Genomic DNA, 16,032 nt, shown 5'->3' with positions numbered 1-16,032 from the left:
TGTAGTCAAAGATATAAACATCGACAAGTTACAGATGTACAGAAAGATAGTCTCAAAAGATCTAAGCTGGAGAAGTTGCAGAATTAAGATACTGTCCTAGATAAGTATGCAGAGGTCGGCATGCTAAACACATGGCATCAAAGCTGACAGAGATGGGTAAAGTGACTCATATATACAAGGGACTCGACTTTGTCACGCAGCTATTCCAAAACAGCAAGCACAATCTGAAAAGTACCTAAGAAAAACTGAAGTCACAAACACACAGAGCAATATGATGCTTTTTTTGTAAATCAGGTTTTCAATCGCAACGTAATTTTTTCCACCAGCACACCCAAACACAGACATTTAAAAATTATTTGTCTACAAAGAGGAACGAAATGATTTAAACAACTCCAGTAAAATCTGAGCAAATCTTTTCTGATCTTCTTCTTGGGAGTCCACTCTTCAGCTGACTTATAAATTTTGTTTGCTTCTATTTCACAAGACAAGAAGAGGTTGGGTTGCAGATAACCTTCTGTTCAAGCTCAGCATATCTTTTCAGAAGTGGACGATAGAGCTAAAAAGGAAACAGAAATAAGTATGTCTAGGTTGAAAAATTAGATTTTTACAACATGCTGCAGTTAAAAACATCTTCAGACCTGAAGATTTGGGGGTTTTTTTCCCCCAAATTGCTCAAGAAAATGCTGCAGTCTTCCTTTTCAAATGTCACAGCCTCTTTTACCATCTCCTTCACAGCTTAATTTTATGATGTGCACAGGTTGTTCTTATTGTGGCTGTAAGCAGAAGTCATTTCTTCCAGAGGAAGCAGCTCAGCTAAAGTCACCTCTCCCAGTCTGACATGCCCCCTTGGTAATCGCTGTCCTAATCACCCAGGCAGAACTCCCGTCCTTGCCTCCCCCCACTACCCCCGGACGGATCACTGCCTCTGTCCCTCCTCCTCTGCCTTGTTAATAAGCATGCTGCCACCCTCCAGCACAGTTCAACCACTGTCAGAAAGGTCCTCCTTGGCCAATATGCTGACCAGGGCCTTCTAAAATACACTTCACACTCCCTCTCCCGCCCCTCTCATACTCCTGTATCTATTCAAGCTTCTTCTCTCCTTCACATCGTTCACAGCCACGACTCTTCCCACATACAATCTCCTCCATGGCCAGGCTCCTCACTCCCTGAGCCCCGGCCCAGGGGGAAAAATGGGGACCCCACTTCTTTTCACAACTATACCGAGTATCTGGGTAGCTTTTTTGTATTTGCCTAGCTAGAATTCCCCAGGAGTTTTTAGATCCAGAATTGTTACAACCATAAAAAGAAGAATCAAGACTCAAATGTATTCAAAACCCCAGATGCAAACATGCCCTCTGCTTTTGGATATGGGCGAGATCCACGTTGAGATTCGTTTCACGTTACCTTTTCTTTTTCCCTCCTCCCTTTAAATTCATCACAGGATGTATCAGAGAAGATGAGCTGCTTGTATGTGACCAGGTTACATCACAGAAAACCTGAACAGACCCTAGCCTTACTGATAGCTCCAACCCAAAGCTGTACTTCATCTAGATCTTGGAGATACCCCTTCTTCATTACCTCCTCTTTCTGCTTTTAACTGTCCATCTATCAGGAGTTTGACAAGCCATACCAGGACAGCTTCACTCATTTGCTGGCTCCAGCACAAGGAAGGGACGGCCAGGAGCCAGTGTGGGGTCTGGTACAGGCTCGAGCAGTCTTTAGGAGGATGCCATTGAGGTCATATCACTGCCACAATGAATCCTAGGGGCTGCCAGTCTAGTCTACAAGCCCTCTGCACTGATGTTATTCATAATCAGAGCAGTCTCGCTCCTGGCTCCAGGTTCAGAGAGGTTATAAAGCCTCAATGAATCATACCCAGTAAACTGCTCTCATCAATAAGCGAGATCCAGCATTTAAATGCATTTTATCCTTTTCTGGGTAAGATCCACAGCCAATAACTGTATATGTATATGCATGATAAAGTCAGGAGGAAAACGTTTCAAGCATAAACTATGAGACCATAGGAAAAGACAGGGTTACTCTTCCACGGTTTTATGTATAGTCTGCAGTAGCCTCAGTGTCTGTAATATTCACAGCTTCTCAGTGGAAGAAAAAAAAATAATCACAGTTTTCTCATCTAGAAAATAAAAATTAGCATTTTAGTGGTTTGTTTCAATTGACAGCAAAATAGCCAGTTTCTGTGTTTCCCTCTTCCTGAATGATAGTTTCAGTTTGACCAGTGAAACCGGGATTTATTTCTTTCATTTCCACTTCCACCTTCCACAATGGCAAGGTGAGAGTGACTTAATGGACAAATTCTGCAGAAGCAGCCTGTTTTGATCAGCTCCTCCCTTTTACCAACCAGATATTACAGAAGTTAAAGGACATTTGTACAACAGATTAAGTATATGAAGGGGAAGAATAGAAGGCGCATCTACAGCAAATGGGAAGAGGCACTGTTCGCTTGCCAAGGCATCACCTGGACAGTTTTTAAACTCATCTCACAGTGACTGAGTCTTACAGTGTCTGTCACTGACTACAACAGAGAAACCTGCTCGCTCCTACCTCTGCCACAGACTCGTTGAGTGACCCTGGCCAAGTCATTTAACATGTATGTGCCCCAACTCCTCTTTTCCACAGGACGGTGAGTGATACTGAGATCCACGGAGTTTTATACAGATTTATGGGGTTAGGAAACAAAACGCACCACTACTATGAAATACCACATGATTCAGCATGGTATGTTTAACTACTTGAGGGCCTTGGGGGGTCAGTGAAGTACACATATATATTCTTTTCATGTACCCAAAGAATATTATTGCTCCCATTTCTGCTAAATATGCACATCAGAGTAAACAAAATATTGAGCAGGCAGCTATGGCTATACTGGGACTATCAGTATGTCAAAACAAAAGCAGCTCCTTTATTCACTGAAGGATCTATAATCAAGCCTCGCTATTTCTTACTTTGCTATTCTGTAAATTTGATAAACCCTAAATGCTTCGCAGAAAAGATTCAGCACAGCAGAGCTGCATCAGTAAGTGGGCTCAGGCACTGAGAAAGCAGGCTCCATATTACCCAGCAGTATTTTTACAAAATACACAACAGCCCTTTTACTAGAAGGCTGGGAAGTATTACTGTTAATAAATCACTCTAAATTAAAATGTACCAAAATAAATGAACAGCCACGTTTACTGATACAGTTTTTTCTCCTGTTTATTGGGCTTAAGCACTTAGCTTGCTAATTGAGAAAATTCAGGCATTTGCAATAACCTTCTCAGCCATTACAGTAAATGAATGCTGCATTATGGACCATCTGAAGAAAATGCAAACAAAAAATTAAGACTATTCCTTGTACTCTATTCCCGTTCAGATGGGGTAAAAAGTAGCACAGTTCAGAGGGCTAAGCCAAAGTCTTAAATTCTTCTTCCTTAGGGAATTGGGCTGTAATACCACTAGTACATCATGGCTGATAAGCGCAGCAGTACTACAAGCTTTTCATGAGCAGTATTTTACATGCCAGCTCGACACCAGCTGAAGTTTGGGGCCAAAGCAGTGCAGCTCCCATGAAGTATGGAGAAGAAAAGCCAAACTGCACTGACCAAGAGCATGGCCTGAGCACACACATAGATGGGTCTGTGAAAGATGCCTCTCCACATCTGCCACGACTGAACTGCCTCCGCAGACCCTCAGGCAACTCCTCCTAAGTGATTCCAGGAGTCTTTTTCCTAAGGCAATTATATAGATTTATTTTTATAATTGAGGTCCAAAGGGAATAAAGAACTCTCAGTGATGCATAAAAACTCAAGAACATAAATTCTCTCCCTGTCATAGCCTCAAACCTAATATATCAAACCATGATATTTAACAAAAGCAATTACAAGTATCACAACATGAACCTTATTATTGTCCATAATTTAATTGTCCTTGCTATATTATGGCCTTTTCTCCTGCTTATCTCCATAGCTTACACCACAACATCAGCAGTTGTCTGATGGCTTCATTTACAAACCCTAAACTTCTCTCCTGGGACAATCTGGCCACACTCCGACAGTCCCACAAATAACTAAGAAGATGCTAATGATAAATATTGCATTATAACAGAGAATAAATTAACTTGCCCTCCCTGGAAAATTTACTCAAGTAAATGTTACCTTGTGCTCTAGTCCAAATCAAGTATGTCATCCTCATACTATATCTCACCATAGTACCAGCCTATGAACTCAACAGGGCTTTTACAGTTTACACTGTCCCTGCCGCCCTCTAAAAGCAAAGCCAGCTCCAAATTATTACTACAAGTGACAATCCACATAGATCCTTCTGTCTCCTGCATTATGTTAGCCAATGATTGAAGCAATTCAAAATACAAATTACAGAGATGATGCTGATGATTACCTAATTTTAATCTACCCGAGTACATTTAATCTACCCTGAATAGATTAAAATTAATCAGTCTCTCAGAAACACTTGCTACTTTTGATTGGTTCCTTTTTTTTTCCCAACCAAACTCAAATTACTCAAAGAGATTTGCTTAAGAAATCAAGAATTACACATTTTATTTTTAAATCATAGCAGTAGTTTACCTTTCATAACACAGAAAGAATACTCCTAAAGCAGAAAGATTATGGCAGTGTCCTGAAATACTCTGAAGAACCCTCCAAGGAACCACACCTCAAACAGTTACTTTATTTACTTCAAATATGCATTCTGCAAGCCTATCTTAATCAGTTTAATAGGTTAAAAAAATTTATTGGCTACAAAATTACCTTAATCAAACTCCCATCGATACCTATTATATTTTTGTGCTTGTATTATTATTACCTACTTTGCACTAAATTATCAACCTAAACCAATTCTAGGAAACAACCTCCCCCCTCCAAAATCTAACTCATCAAAAATATAATTATTTTAAATCAATGAATAGGTCGTTATAACCTTCCTGGGTAATAGGGTCACTTCTATAAATCTACCTACTTACAAGGCAATTCACCAAAGTCAAGAAAATCTGTTAGGTCTATGTTTTCCCTTCTTGAATTTTTGCAGGATTAATACATCTCAGTAGAGTCAATAATGCAATCAAAAATTACACATCCAGAGGTAGTGAACTGCACTATGCCTTCTCCCTACAAAACCATACAGGACAGTATCACAATAAATCTGACACTATGTCACAGACATGCAGCTTATATAAACGCAAGTGATCAACTCCAGATAATCATGTTCTCTCTTACACGTTTTTGCTTAATTAACCAACTAGCCAACCATCTCTGTTTTAATAGATTACTAAAATGGATCTGAATTCTAATGCTGGAATAATAGATTCCTTCTGTCTGTTAACATATATTTGATGCTCTAGCATCTCCTGGTTATTTCTGTCATGCTTAGTGGTTCTGATTCATCTTCCTCCCCAGGGTGGAGAGGAAGCTCCTAAGAGGTGAGATGACTCTCTAATTTTTGCTATTCTGAAAATAGGGAAGAAGGATTCATCAGCTTAACCCACAGATGACTGAATTTGGCTAGCCTTGGTTGAGCAAGTGACCAAAGACTACCCCCACAGTGGTTGCCACCAGAATACTTTATGACCTGTTTGGGCATCGGCACAATTAGAAACAAGCTCAAGTGAGCCCCTACACCCTACAAATATACTGTGAAATCAGGTTCAGCTACGGAACTTAGTTAGGGTCATAGCCCCACAGAGGGATTTATTGTCTTTGAAATGGTCTCTGCAAGGCAGGACAGTCTGCTGCAGGATAAAAGTCACATTTTTGCCAGACAAGTTGGAACTTATGGGACTTTACTGACTACTAATTCATCACCCATCACAAGCTCTATGTTCCCCATCTTATGACTTTATTCTATTTTACCAGCCCATCAGTTTAATTGAACCAGAAGAGCTGTTTTGTGTGCCCTGTTCTTCCTTTGTGAAATCAAATCCATTATCAAAAATGAGCCCTCAGCAGTCAAAGAAACACTTTTTGCATTTTTGGTTCCTGGAAACCCCTACCTGCGTGCATAAGCCTTGGCAATGAAGAGGAAGCTACATCAAACTGTCGCATTTGACCTTTATCTATAGGAGCTTTTCCTCTCTCCGATGATCTAAGACATATTGTCTCTGACCTATACCAGGAAGAAAGGATGAAACCAGAGCAGATTGCTGTGTTATGACCTGTTTTTTCTCCACCTTGCCAAGATTTAGTTGTAGCCGTCCAAAACATGTAGGGAAGTGGTCCGGGAAATTTCACATTGGTTAGCCAGATTCTTTCAGAAGAGCTTCTCAGCAAGACAGAACTTAACCTCAGGATGACTTTGAAGTTTATAAAAAGAACCATCATTTAAGTGAAAGGCTCTAACCTCAACAGAATGAAATCGGATGGACAGGGAGACGCAGCTCTGTAAAAAACAGAATCAAACTGACTCATCACATTATGAATTTTTACTGCACTGTTCATGCTAACACACTGTATTACTGACAGGCCCCTCTGGCTTTCTGCAGTTTCACAGCCATGAAACTAGCCAGGGAATCCACCATCAACTGCAAAATTATAAGACAGGAAGTAAAAAAAATTGGTGTAGAATACATAATTGCAAGAACCTGCTTTTAATGGAATGAAGCTGACAAGCTAAGCTAAAGTGCAGGAACGGTTATTCCTTCTCATGCTGTTTGGCCACTACCTTCTCTATCATCCACTCCTGTCTACTGGGGCAATAATTCACTGCTGTACATCATTTAAAACCAATAAAAAGATGTGCTATGAGAGCCAGGTCTAACCAAGTGGAAAAGGAGAAGAAAAGTATAGAGAGGGAGATAATTAACTCTTCTAGCTTCCAGGCTATTTTATGCAGACGGTAAAATAGAAAGAGGTAAATGAATTCCCCACCAACGTTTCCAGTTAGGTTAGCTTGGTCCCTGCAGGGGTACAAGGTGCTTGCTGCTCTTGCAAAGGCCCCTGTGAGTGACAGCTGTATTCCCTGCCCTTGAGTTTTATAGCTGAAGCAGCACCAGGGGGGTCAAAAGCAGGTCTCTGAGCACTCTCCACCTCCACACAAGCCAGCCTGGCAGCTTTTCAGCAGCCAGCATTTTTGGGGGGAACAGGGCAGCAACGTGAGGTTGAATCAGACGCCAGGGATGTGCTCCTGAAGTGTATTCCCTGCAGATGGCTTCAGCTGCAACACAGATGACACAGGCCATTGCTGTTAATTATTTTATCTTTTCAAATGAGGGGGGAAGGTTGAGTAAATGAGATCAGATCAATCAAGTTTAAATTATTCAATGTCTTAATATTTCTGAAGGGGACTTCTATTCGATTACTGAGCTCCTCCATCTCAGTTAATAATTAAATAATACGCTGGCAGGCACAATGCAGCATGATCATTTCTATTATTACTCATGATGATATCTGGTGCTCCACTACACATGTAGCTGGGAGTTAGTAGTTTTGGCAGATCATTAATTTCCCAGTTTAAATAAAAGCCTTAAAACCTTCTTGCCTGTAGTTAGGGCACATTCAAATCTCATAAATGGAGAGTGTAAGGCTGTGTTGGTGTAAAAGAAGTTTCTGCACAGCTTAAGACAGATTCACCTTTGGTTACTTAAACTTGTGTTCTCTAGGAATCTTGCTATATTGTATTTTTTATTTATTACTGAACATTATATTTCATAAATTATTGTAATCTAAGGCCTGTGGTACCTTATAGCAAGAGGTACAGGACTGCACGGGAGAGCCTGAGACAATTCCTTCCTTGCTTTTACAGGGGCTGGAACCACACAGTGTGCAACAACGACTATTTATTTTGCTTTATCTGTACAGCCCCACAAAGCAAAACTTCCACCTTCAGATGCACTGAAATTCCCAGCATGGGCATGGCACCTAAGACCTGTACCTACTGAATCTTCCCAGTTGGCACGCTTTCCGACTGGGAGCTACAAGTGAAGATACACAATTGCTGACCACTGTTTAAGATAAGAAAGGAAGGATTTTTAGGGACGTTTTCCAAGAGGCCAGAAAGCACCATCACCACGCCTTTTTCCATGCTGCTTCCTGCAAACAAGTCAAGACTATTTTGTCAATATTAACAGTTACAACCTGACTGACCTGTATTTAAATTCAACCTGTTTTGTAACTTTTTCTGTCCCTTAAGGAATAGATTTTGTTCTGGGATCACACCCAGTTAGGAAAAATCACTCTCACAGACCTGGATGCAGCGATCAGATTACTGCAGCAATACAACACCGAAGATCTCGCAAAATAAAATCTATCTTTACAATGAGGAGTAAGAATCGTGCAACCCAGTGTTTCTTAAATTAATCTATTTTACTAGAAGAATTAGTAAAGCACTACTTTTTGAAGCAGGCAGGAAATGAAAAGAAAAATGGTATTCCCAAGCTTGCTCACCTCCTCAGACCCAGCAGTTGGTGTAACAGCCAATCTAGGCTCCGGTGCTAATTTCACGACATCAGCCAAGGACACATTCGTCTCAGCTACAAGCCCTGCAATGAGAATCACAATCCTGATCAATGAAAAAAGCACGTGAGGGATGTGTCTTGACTCCCTGGCAAATTAATACATTATATTGATCTTCCCTGGTCAGGTCAGCATTCAGGATTGAAGGATAAATGGCAGAAGATCTTACATTCCTATGCGCTAGCCCGGGAAGTGGGGACTCTGTGATTGAGTTTTTGCCAATCACTCAATTCGTACCCTGGAGAATAGGTAAGCCGCAGGAATGCTACTCAACAATATCAGTAATTATTTATGGTTACAATACAGTAAACACCAGTGAAAATATGTGTAAGCAAGGGATTCAAGGACAAAATGTGACTAAAAAAAGGGAAGAGAAGTGAAAACCCTGTCAAGAAAATATGCAACAAATTCTTAAATACATTTATATATAAAGAAGCAGAATAATAACAGAGTTCTGCTACTACACCATCTTGCTTTGCAAGTGAATCACAGCATTTCAGGAGCTCCTTGTACACCTTCTAAGAACCCCAGGCTAACTGCAGAACACCCTACTTGCAGGTGTACATTGTAACATTATTACAAAGACTTTGCCATCAATATTTCATTTATATTACCAAGTCTTCACTTTTACTCAATTCCTTTGCCTGGCCAAGAGTGAGTCAGCTGAAAGCATCAATCAGACATGCCATTTAGAAACACAAACAGCAAGCCCCTGGGGCTTGGCTGCCAGCGCACCTGAGCTGAGGAGTCCCTCCATCAACATGGCATCTGAAATCTTCCCTCAAAGGCTCTGTCAACCAAGCCTCGAGACTTCATATGCCAAACTGGCAGCCAGAATACACATCTTCCACACAAACAGAATATCTGCACAAACTTTAAGGACAGCTCCACGTTTCACATACGTTCACGGACAAGGAATTTGCCTGCAGCGTTAGGCACTGGGAAGTTTCTAGTGGTTCTGAAGCAGTAGGCAAAGGTTGAGTGCAGAGGAAAACAGTTTGGAAACTTGGTCCCCAAGGTGGAAAAATGGTCACATCGTGGCTTCAAACATACTGTTAATCTAACGGCACTGTTTCCACTGCCCTGCAAGAGCGTACTTTGCCTGACAGAACCCTTGCGTCTTTTCTGGAAATAAAAAGGAGCACATGCTGCGTGCATTGAACACATCGACTCAAGTTTTGTCAGTAATAAAACTGTGCAGTTTTCTGTGCTGTTTTCAAATGCAAGAGAGCATGCAGTCTTCAGATGCTATAATGTGACAGCAGAATTTGCTTCTAAAATTAAAACCTGGCTGATTTCTTCTGATGACTGATGTTATCTTTTCTATGCTTGTTGCAATCCCATGATCCTACATGAACATGTACAGAACTTACAAATCTTAAGGTCCAAATCCTAAAGCTTCTAATCAGAAAAACTGAGGCTAAGAAAAATTGGCATAAATAAGGACTTCAGAATTTGACACACATGCCTTGATTTGTTTAGCTGTAAGATAGTAGAAATTGTTTTAAACCACATTAATAAAATTTCCTGCTTGGGATTCAACTCTTAAATGGCTGATGGCCCACCTTTAACATACACCTGCATGTATTAATAGATTTAAATCAACTAACACTTTAAATCAGGGACTCAGACTGTTACATTACAGTGAGTGATGTAGTACAGCAAGCAAAATGACTGGTCAACCTAAGAGTATCCCAAGATTCATGCTTTTATAAGAGAAAATGCATGGAGCCCAGGACACCTTGCATATCCTTCGTCTTGACATTTGAAAGCTGGAAGATACATATAGATTTAGTGACGTTCATTTGGCCAGTGATATTACTGGTCCTGTTGTCCCTGATCTCTCTGATCATCTTTGCTAGGATTTATCTTTTGCTTGGTTTGGCCATTTCAGCAATTCAGTTCACAGCCTGCCCCCCAAACTCAGGCAGCAGGCTACACCAGCACCTTCACTTGGCTGTATTCTCCCAAGAGCAGCACGTGGAGTAGCAACTCAACACATTAAGGTCCTAGACTTTCCCCTGTCAGTACCAACAGGTTCGAGGCCCTTAGAACTTTCCCCTGTCAGTACCAACAGGTTCGAGGCCCTTAGAACTTTCCCCTGTCAGTACCAACAGGTTCGAGGCCCTTAGAACTTTCCCCTGTCAGTACCAACAGGTTCGAGGCCCTTAGAACTTTCCCCTGTCAGTACCAACAGGTTCGAGGCCCTTAGAACTTTCCCCTGTCAGTACCAACAGGTTCGAGGCCCTTAGAACTTTCCCCTGTCAGTACCAACAGGTTCGAGGCCCTTAGAACTTTCCCCTGTCAGTACCAACAGGTTCGAGGCCCTTAGAACTTTCCCCTGTCAGTACCAACAGGTTCGAGGCCCTTAGACTTTCCCCTGTCAGTACCAACAGGTTCCAGGCCCTATCGCTTGGCTGAGAAGCCGCCACCAGACTTGAATTCTGATGTAAATGTTATTCTTGGGCCTGATCCAAGCACACTAAGAGCAGAAAACCCTCTTTGACCTGAGTGACCTTCCAGTCAGATCCACACAGCTTTATTCTCCCCTCATTTTCAGTAATGTTAATCCCAAGTATTAACCAAGGGTAATTAAATGCCCAGGCCGCTCAGAAATATCTCCTTACAGTCTTACCTTGAATTGCTCTGTAAGCACTTCCCAAACAAGCAGAGTTGGCCGTATCAATAGTGTACACCGGTGCGTTGAACACATCAGACAGGACCTAAGAAGTATCAAAGCATTGGTTATGCATGTCCATGAAATACCAGGGGTAAGCAATCCCCTATCTCTGCTTAGGAAAACAAATAGCTACCATACACCCCAGCCAAACATTTGGGTTCCCACAGGAAGAAGCACTGCAGGCAACAACGAGTCCTGAGCTTGTCACACAACAGGGTATTTGTAAATCTGAGCTACAGATGTAACCGCAGCCAGTAAACAAAGTCCCATTTCTCTCCACATCTCTTTATTTCAAATTCAGAGAAGTCCAGGTTCAAGCATCATCTCCCTCGTAAGCCCACACAATCAGCCCATGCCAAAGGATTAAACCAGGGCAAGGAGATCTGCTCAGGAGCCCACCACTGGTGCCTGTATTCTTCCATTGCGTTTAGGGCTGAGCCAAGTGGGAAAAGGAGGAGCGAGAGGAACCAGTCATGGCTCCTCAGTTCTCAACTTTGATAAAATAAAAGCTCCAGCAGTATGAAGGCCTGCTAAGCCTGTCTTCACCTCCACCATTTCTATGATATTAGGGTTAGCAGCAAGAATGACACAGGAACTGGTTACAGTTTCTAAATTTACCAGGAATTTTCCTGTATTGGAGGGATCCTTAGGTATGAAGATATACCAAGACTCTTCTCACCTTGGCTTGAGCAATTCGAAGAAAATCTTACAGGCAAAGAATTTGTTAGGGTATCCAACAGATACTAAAGTTATTCAACCACACATTATTCTGCATTGAAATCAACACCAGGCAGCTCCCATTCAACAAGTACATGTGTTCTTCCTCACAGCGTATGTTTAGGAAAATGGATATAGAAGGGGAAAAATGAAGACATATTTGGATAGAGACACGGGAGGTTCAATAACTCTTTTCCAAAAACATTGTTAACAAACTCTTTCCATTTGGTTTCATCACCTCTAGGACTACAGATGCCCCTCAGGCTGAGCAACGCAAGCAGCAGGTAACAATTCAGATCTAACTTGTGCTGGTTTTATTACTTTTGCCAAAGGGAACAGTGCTATCACCCGATTTACACCCACACAACCAAGTCTAAAGTAAGGCCAGAGTTTCCAGGAATCCAAACCATTTGGATTAGTGATCTGCAACCCTGATCCAGGAATTTGCAGCCCTACTAATCATGGGCCCCAGGGCTTCATAAAAGATGACTAAGTAATTAAATTCATATATGCTATAGAAGAAAACTGTATGTGACATTTCTGAAATATTTTGTGTCCTTCTCTGAAAGTTTGTGGGGAATCTGCAAATCAAAACCTTTGAAAATCACCATTTTTCATACAAAAATCATACATTTTTCATACAAAAAGTAGCTGGTTGCTAACTAGAATACAATGAAAGCCTGAGCTTACAAACTTAAAATACTCTCTTCTGGCATGATAGCCAAGTCAGTATTGCCTAACTTTGCTTGCAAGAAAGCATTGAGCAAAACATGAGCTTCAATACCAGAGGGTAAATGGAAAATTTATCATGGTATCTATTGAAAAGTCCTCTGGAAGTAGTAAGGTCACAGAGCGCTCATTCCACTGTCCATCCTGCCAGCCAATACTACCATATTGTTTCAGCACATTCCCCATCTGCTGCTTCATCTCATCCCTAACAGGTATTTCTTGTCTTGAGCTGGAATTGTACATTCCTTTGGAAAATGCAAGTCTTTTTTTTGTCTTTTTTTTTTTTTTTGCATCTCTGCAGAGACTTATACAATGCTGTTCTACTCTACTCTGAATGCTAATAAGTACTGTAACACTACAAATAACTACCTTTTGTGCCACATGATTATAAAATCAAAATTATTCAAAGTTCATATATTAAGTCATTTGAAACTGTAGAATCTCTCATGAATAATTTTACAAGGAACTGTTACAGGTTTTACTGTTAAAAATATTTCACCATGTTTCATGTGGTCATTAATCAAGCACCACATATGTTATAAAAAGCTTCCCAGAACTGTGGAGAAAGCTACCCTACTATATTTTTTTTCAACAGATATTCCTAAGTTGCCTCCTTTGCAGTGTAAAATATAGGAGTTACTGAATGTTGATTAATTAAGTGATAGTCTTTTGTAGCCCTGGAACAAATTATCCAAAATTGACCATGATAAGGATGGAAGTTGTTATTCCTCATGCAACTGATATGGCTTCTGAGGTTTTGATTAAATTAAAAAGAAGGATCCAATTAACCAGTGATTGAATTAAGTGGATGACACTGTATTGATCATATTATTTTAAGACACTTTTAATGAGTTTTAAAAGCAGCTGTAGTTACACGTGAAGAGCAAGCACCACAACTACCACTCTCCCATCCCCACGATTTTTCAGCTGTGTATGTTGCAGAATTGCGTGTTATAAGAATATTCAGTTCTCTGCCTTCATTCCACAGCAAAGAGATCCTCCTGGCACCTAAACTGGAAATACAGCTTTAAAAACAAACTCATCTATTAATCCAATCTCCTTCCTGACATATTCTTAGTAGAATTACTCCAGTGGGGACCAATGTTTTAAGCAATTAACCTATCAGCTAATTTTCCAACGTCAGGTTCCTAAGCAAAATAACCAAAGTAGATGAAAAGAAGTGACATCTGCAGGCAAAACATGCCAGATTTGCTGTGTCCCAATCAGCTACACAACCAATGGTTATACAAACATGTGGCTTAGATGCCTTAGGAGAAAGACAGCTTTCTGCTCTTTGCTCTTCAACCTCCGTTTATCTAGCTCAGGTTTCGCAGAGCAGAAAACCTTTTTTGACTGCAATTGTCAAAGAGTATGGTGCATAGTTGAGGCTGGCCTCTAGACACCCCAGCTGATGGAAAGGGATTGGCATCTCCAGAAAAAAAATTCGCCCTGTGTTGACTAACTTCAGTGCCGGGACTTAGCCCCAGACTAAACCAGGTGCCTTTTGGTGTAAATGTCTACCTCCAGGCTCAGTGTCGGAGCCCCTAGTCAAAGGGGAGCTTGTCAAAGCTGTCAGTGGAGTACAGAAAGCTCTCAGGCTCGCTCCCAGGGAGATGTCTACATTTGCTCAGTTAAAACACCATCCAGTTTCCTTTGCACTGTAACTGACAGGATCTCAGGACTGACAGCTCGCACACAGATGTCACATCGCAGGTGACTGGATTCGGGTGAGAAGAATCCCAATCCAGATGTCTAGTTCTGTGCTAGCAGGAGCCAGCTGAGGGACCTCTCACCATTCACAAGCAAGGCTTGCCAAATCTCAGCAAGCAGAAAGAGGGAGCACACGGTACTCTGTTCTTGAGAAGATGGACGAAGGATCTTAACCAGGGCTGGATGCGCAGCAACAGCAGCAGCAGAGTAAGGTGTGAAGAGGGAGGACAGGCTGTACAGAAGCATAGCCTCCCCCCAGTATATGACACAATGCTAATAAGTAACAGATACTCAGAACAACAAGGGCAAGGGTTTGGGGGTTTGCATGAGGGTTTTCTAGGTGTTCAACACCACATAATCCCTCTCCAGTTTAAATTCATGGTCTTTGATCTGAATGGCAAAACCTACAAAAATCTCGGGTGTTGTATCAAGTCTCTTCTAGATTTCTTTGCTGATTGATTTGATTTAAGTGATGAGACCTGGAAATCATCAGTGCTTCAGATACACATTCATAAAACTTGTCAAGTGTAAAAAAAACCAGAAAACCTTTAAAGTTCAATACAAAATAATCATTAGGCTAATGGTTTCCACACCAAACCTGAAGAAAAGCCCTGAAGACCTGCAGCAGATTTGCAATCCCACACCAACACCTTCTTGTGCAGCTGCAGGGATTTGGATTCAGTACCTCAAACTAAAAATGAAGATGTAACTGTAAGTTCAGTTCAAAGGATTTAATTTTCTACTTACCTGTAAGATCTTTTTATTGTGGGATGCACCGCCCGTAGCCAAGATCCTTGTTCTAGGCACTGCAATGCAACACAACACACAGATCAGACTGAACGTGCATATTGTCACGATTTGTGCTTCCAAACCAAGCAATGAGAACAAGGAGGTGCAAGTCGGGTGATCTGGGCTCTCTCTCTCTCTCTACCTCTAATTTAACTTCTGTAAAAAAGGGGGTAAGACTAATTACCCACCTTCGCAAGAGACGTTAGAACACTTCCTTAGAAGAGGCATATTGCAGATCCATTGTTATTATAGCGCTAACAAAGTCAGGGAGGTTTGCAAAACAGATACACAGCAAGAAAGGCAGAGTGCTGTTATACTACAGCTCTGGTTTGAGGTCAGATGGGTTTGGCTCATAGCTGTATATATACAAACTGACAGATAACCTTTAAAAATCACCACTATTTTCCAAACTTAGCTCTCTGTGACGTTCACAGTCAAGAGTTCACTGAAACTTGGGCAATCCCTATATGCATGAGTGACAAGGAAGTGTGTCGAAAGGTAATTAGAGATGGTCTAAGTCACTTCAATCAAAAAAAATATCTGAATCTTCACCCAATGCGAACCCACAGTTTGGGGGCATTAAAAAAATAAATTATCCTGCATTCTTTAGTATTTAAAGAAAATGTCTTTCCCATGCCTCATCATTTATTTGTGTGTAACAAGTCATGCATCTACGCATAACCACAATTCAGCAAGGCACTATGAACATGAGTATTCCAAATTATCTCTCTGAACTACTTTAAAGGATTAAAACAAAATAAACTCATAAATACTTTGATATCATACATTAAAAAGAATCTAACCACTTAATTACCCTGATTTATGACAATAATAAGTGATATCATCACGTATACCCTCCCAAAAAGGGAATTTCAGTGTGGTTATTATTTTGTTATTTTAACCTCCTTTTTAATAAAAGCTAATGATAATTTATTTTTTACAAGG

At 40.9% G+C, this 16,032-nt stretch overlaps 1 protein-coding gene across 3 annotated transcripts in view; it reads right to left on the bottom strand.

The window, feature by feature from the left end:
* Positions 1-262: 262 nt before the first annotated feature.
* Positions 263-16,032, bottom strand: part of XYLB (xylulokinase) — an 84,740-nt gene continuing 68,970 nt past the window's right edge. For all 3 annotated transcript variants that reach the window (XM_056335473.1, XM_056335474.1, XM_056335475.1), the window contains 4 exons: positions 15,046-15,104; positions 11,098-11,185; positions 8,394-8,488; positions 263-556 (listed from right to left, as the gene is read on the bottom strand). In XM_056335473.1, the coding sequence (XP_056191448.1) occupies positions 473-556; positions 8,394-8,488; positions 11,098-11,185; positions 15,046-15,104 (326 nt within the window). In that variant the 3' untranslated portion in view covers positions 263-472. The remainder of the gene's footprint in view (positions 557-8,393; positions 8,489-11,097; positions 11,186-15,045; positions 15,105-16,032) is intronic.

This window comes from Falco biarmicus, chromosome 4, assembly GCF_023638135.1.
Source record: "Falco biarmicus isolate bFalBia1 chromosome 4, bFalBia1.pri, whole genome shotgun sequence".
NCBI lineage: Eukaryota > Metazoa > Chordata > Aves > Falconiformes > Falconidae > Falco > Falco biarmicus.
Note: the sequence above shows the minus strand (reverse complement) of the source record. Positions and strands in the feature narration are given on the sequence as shown.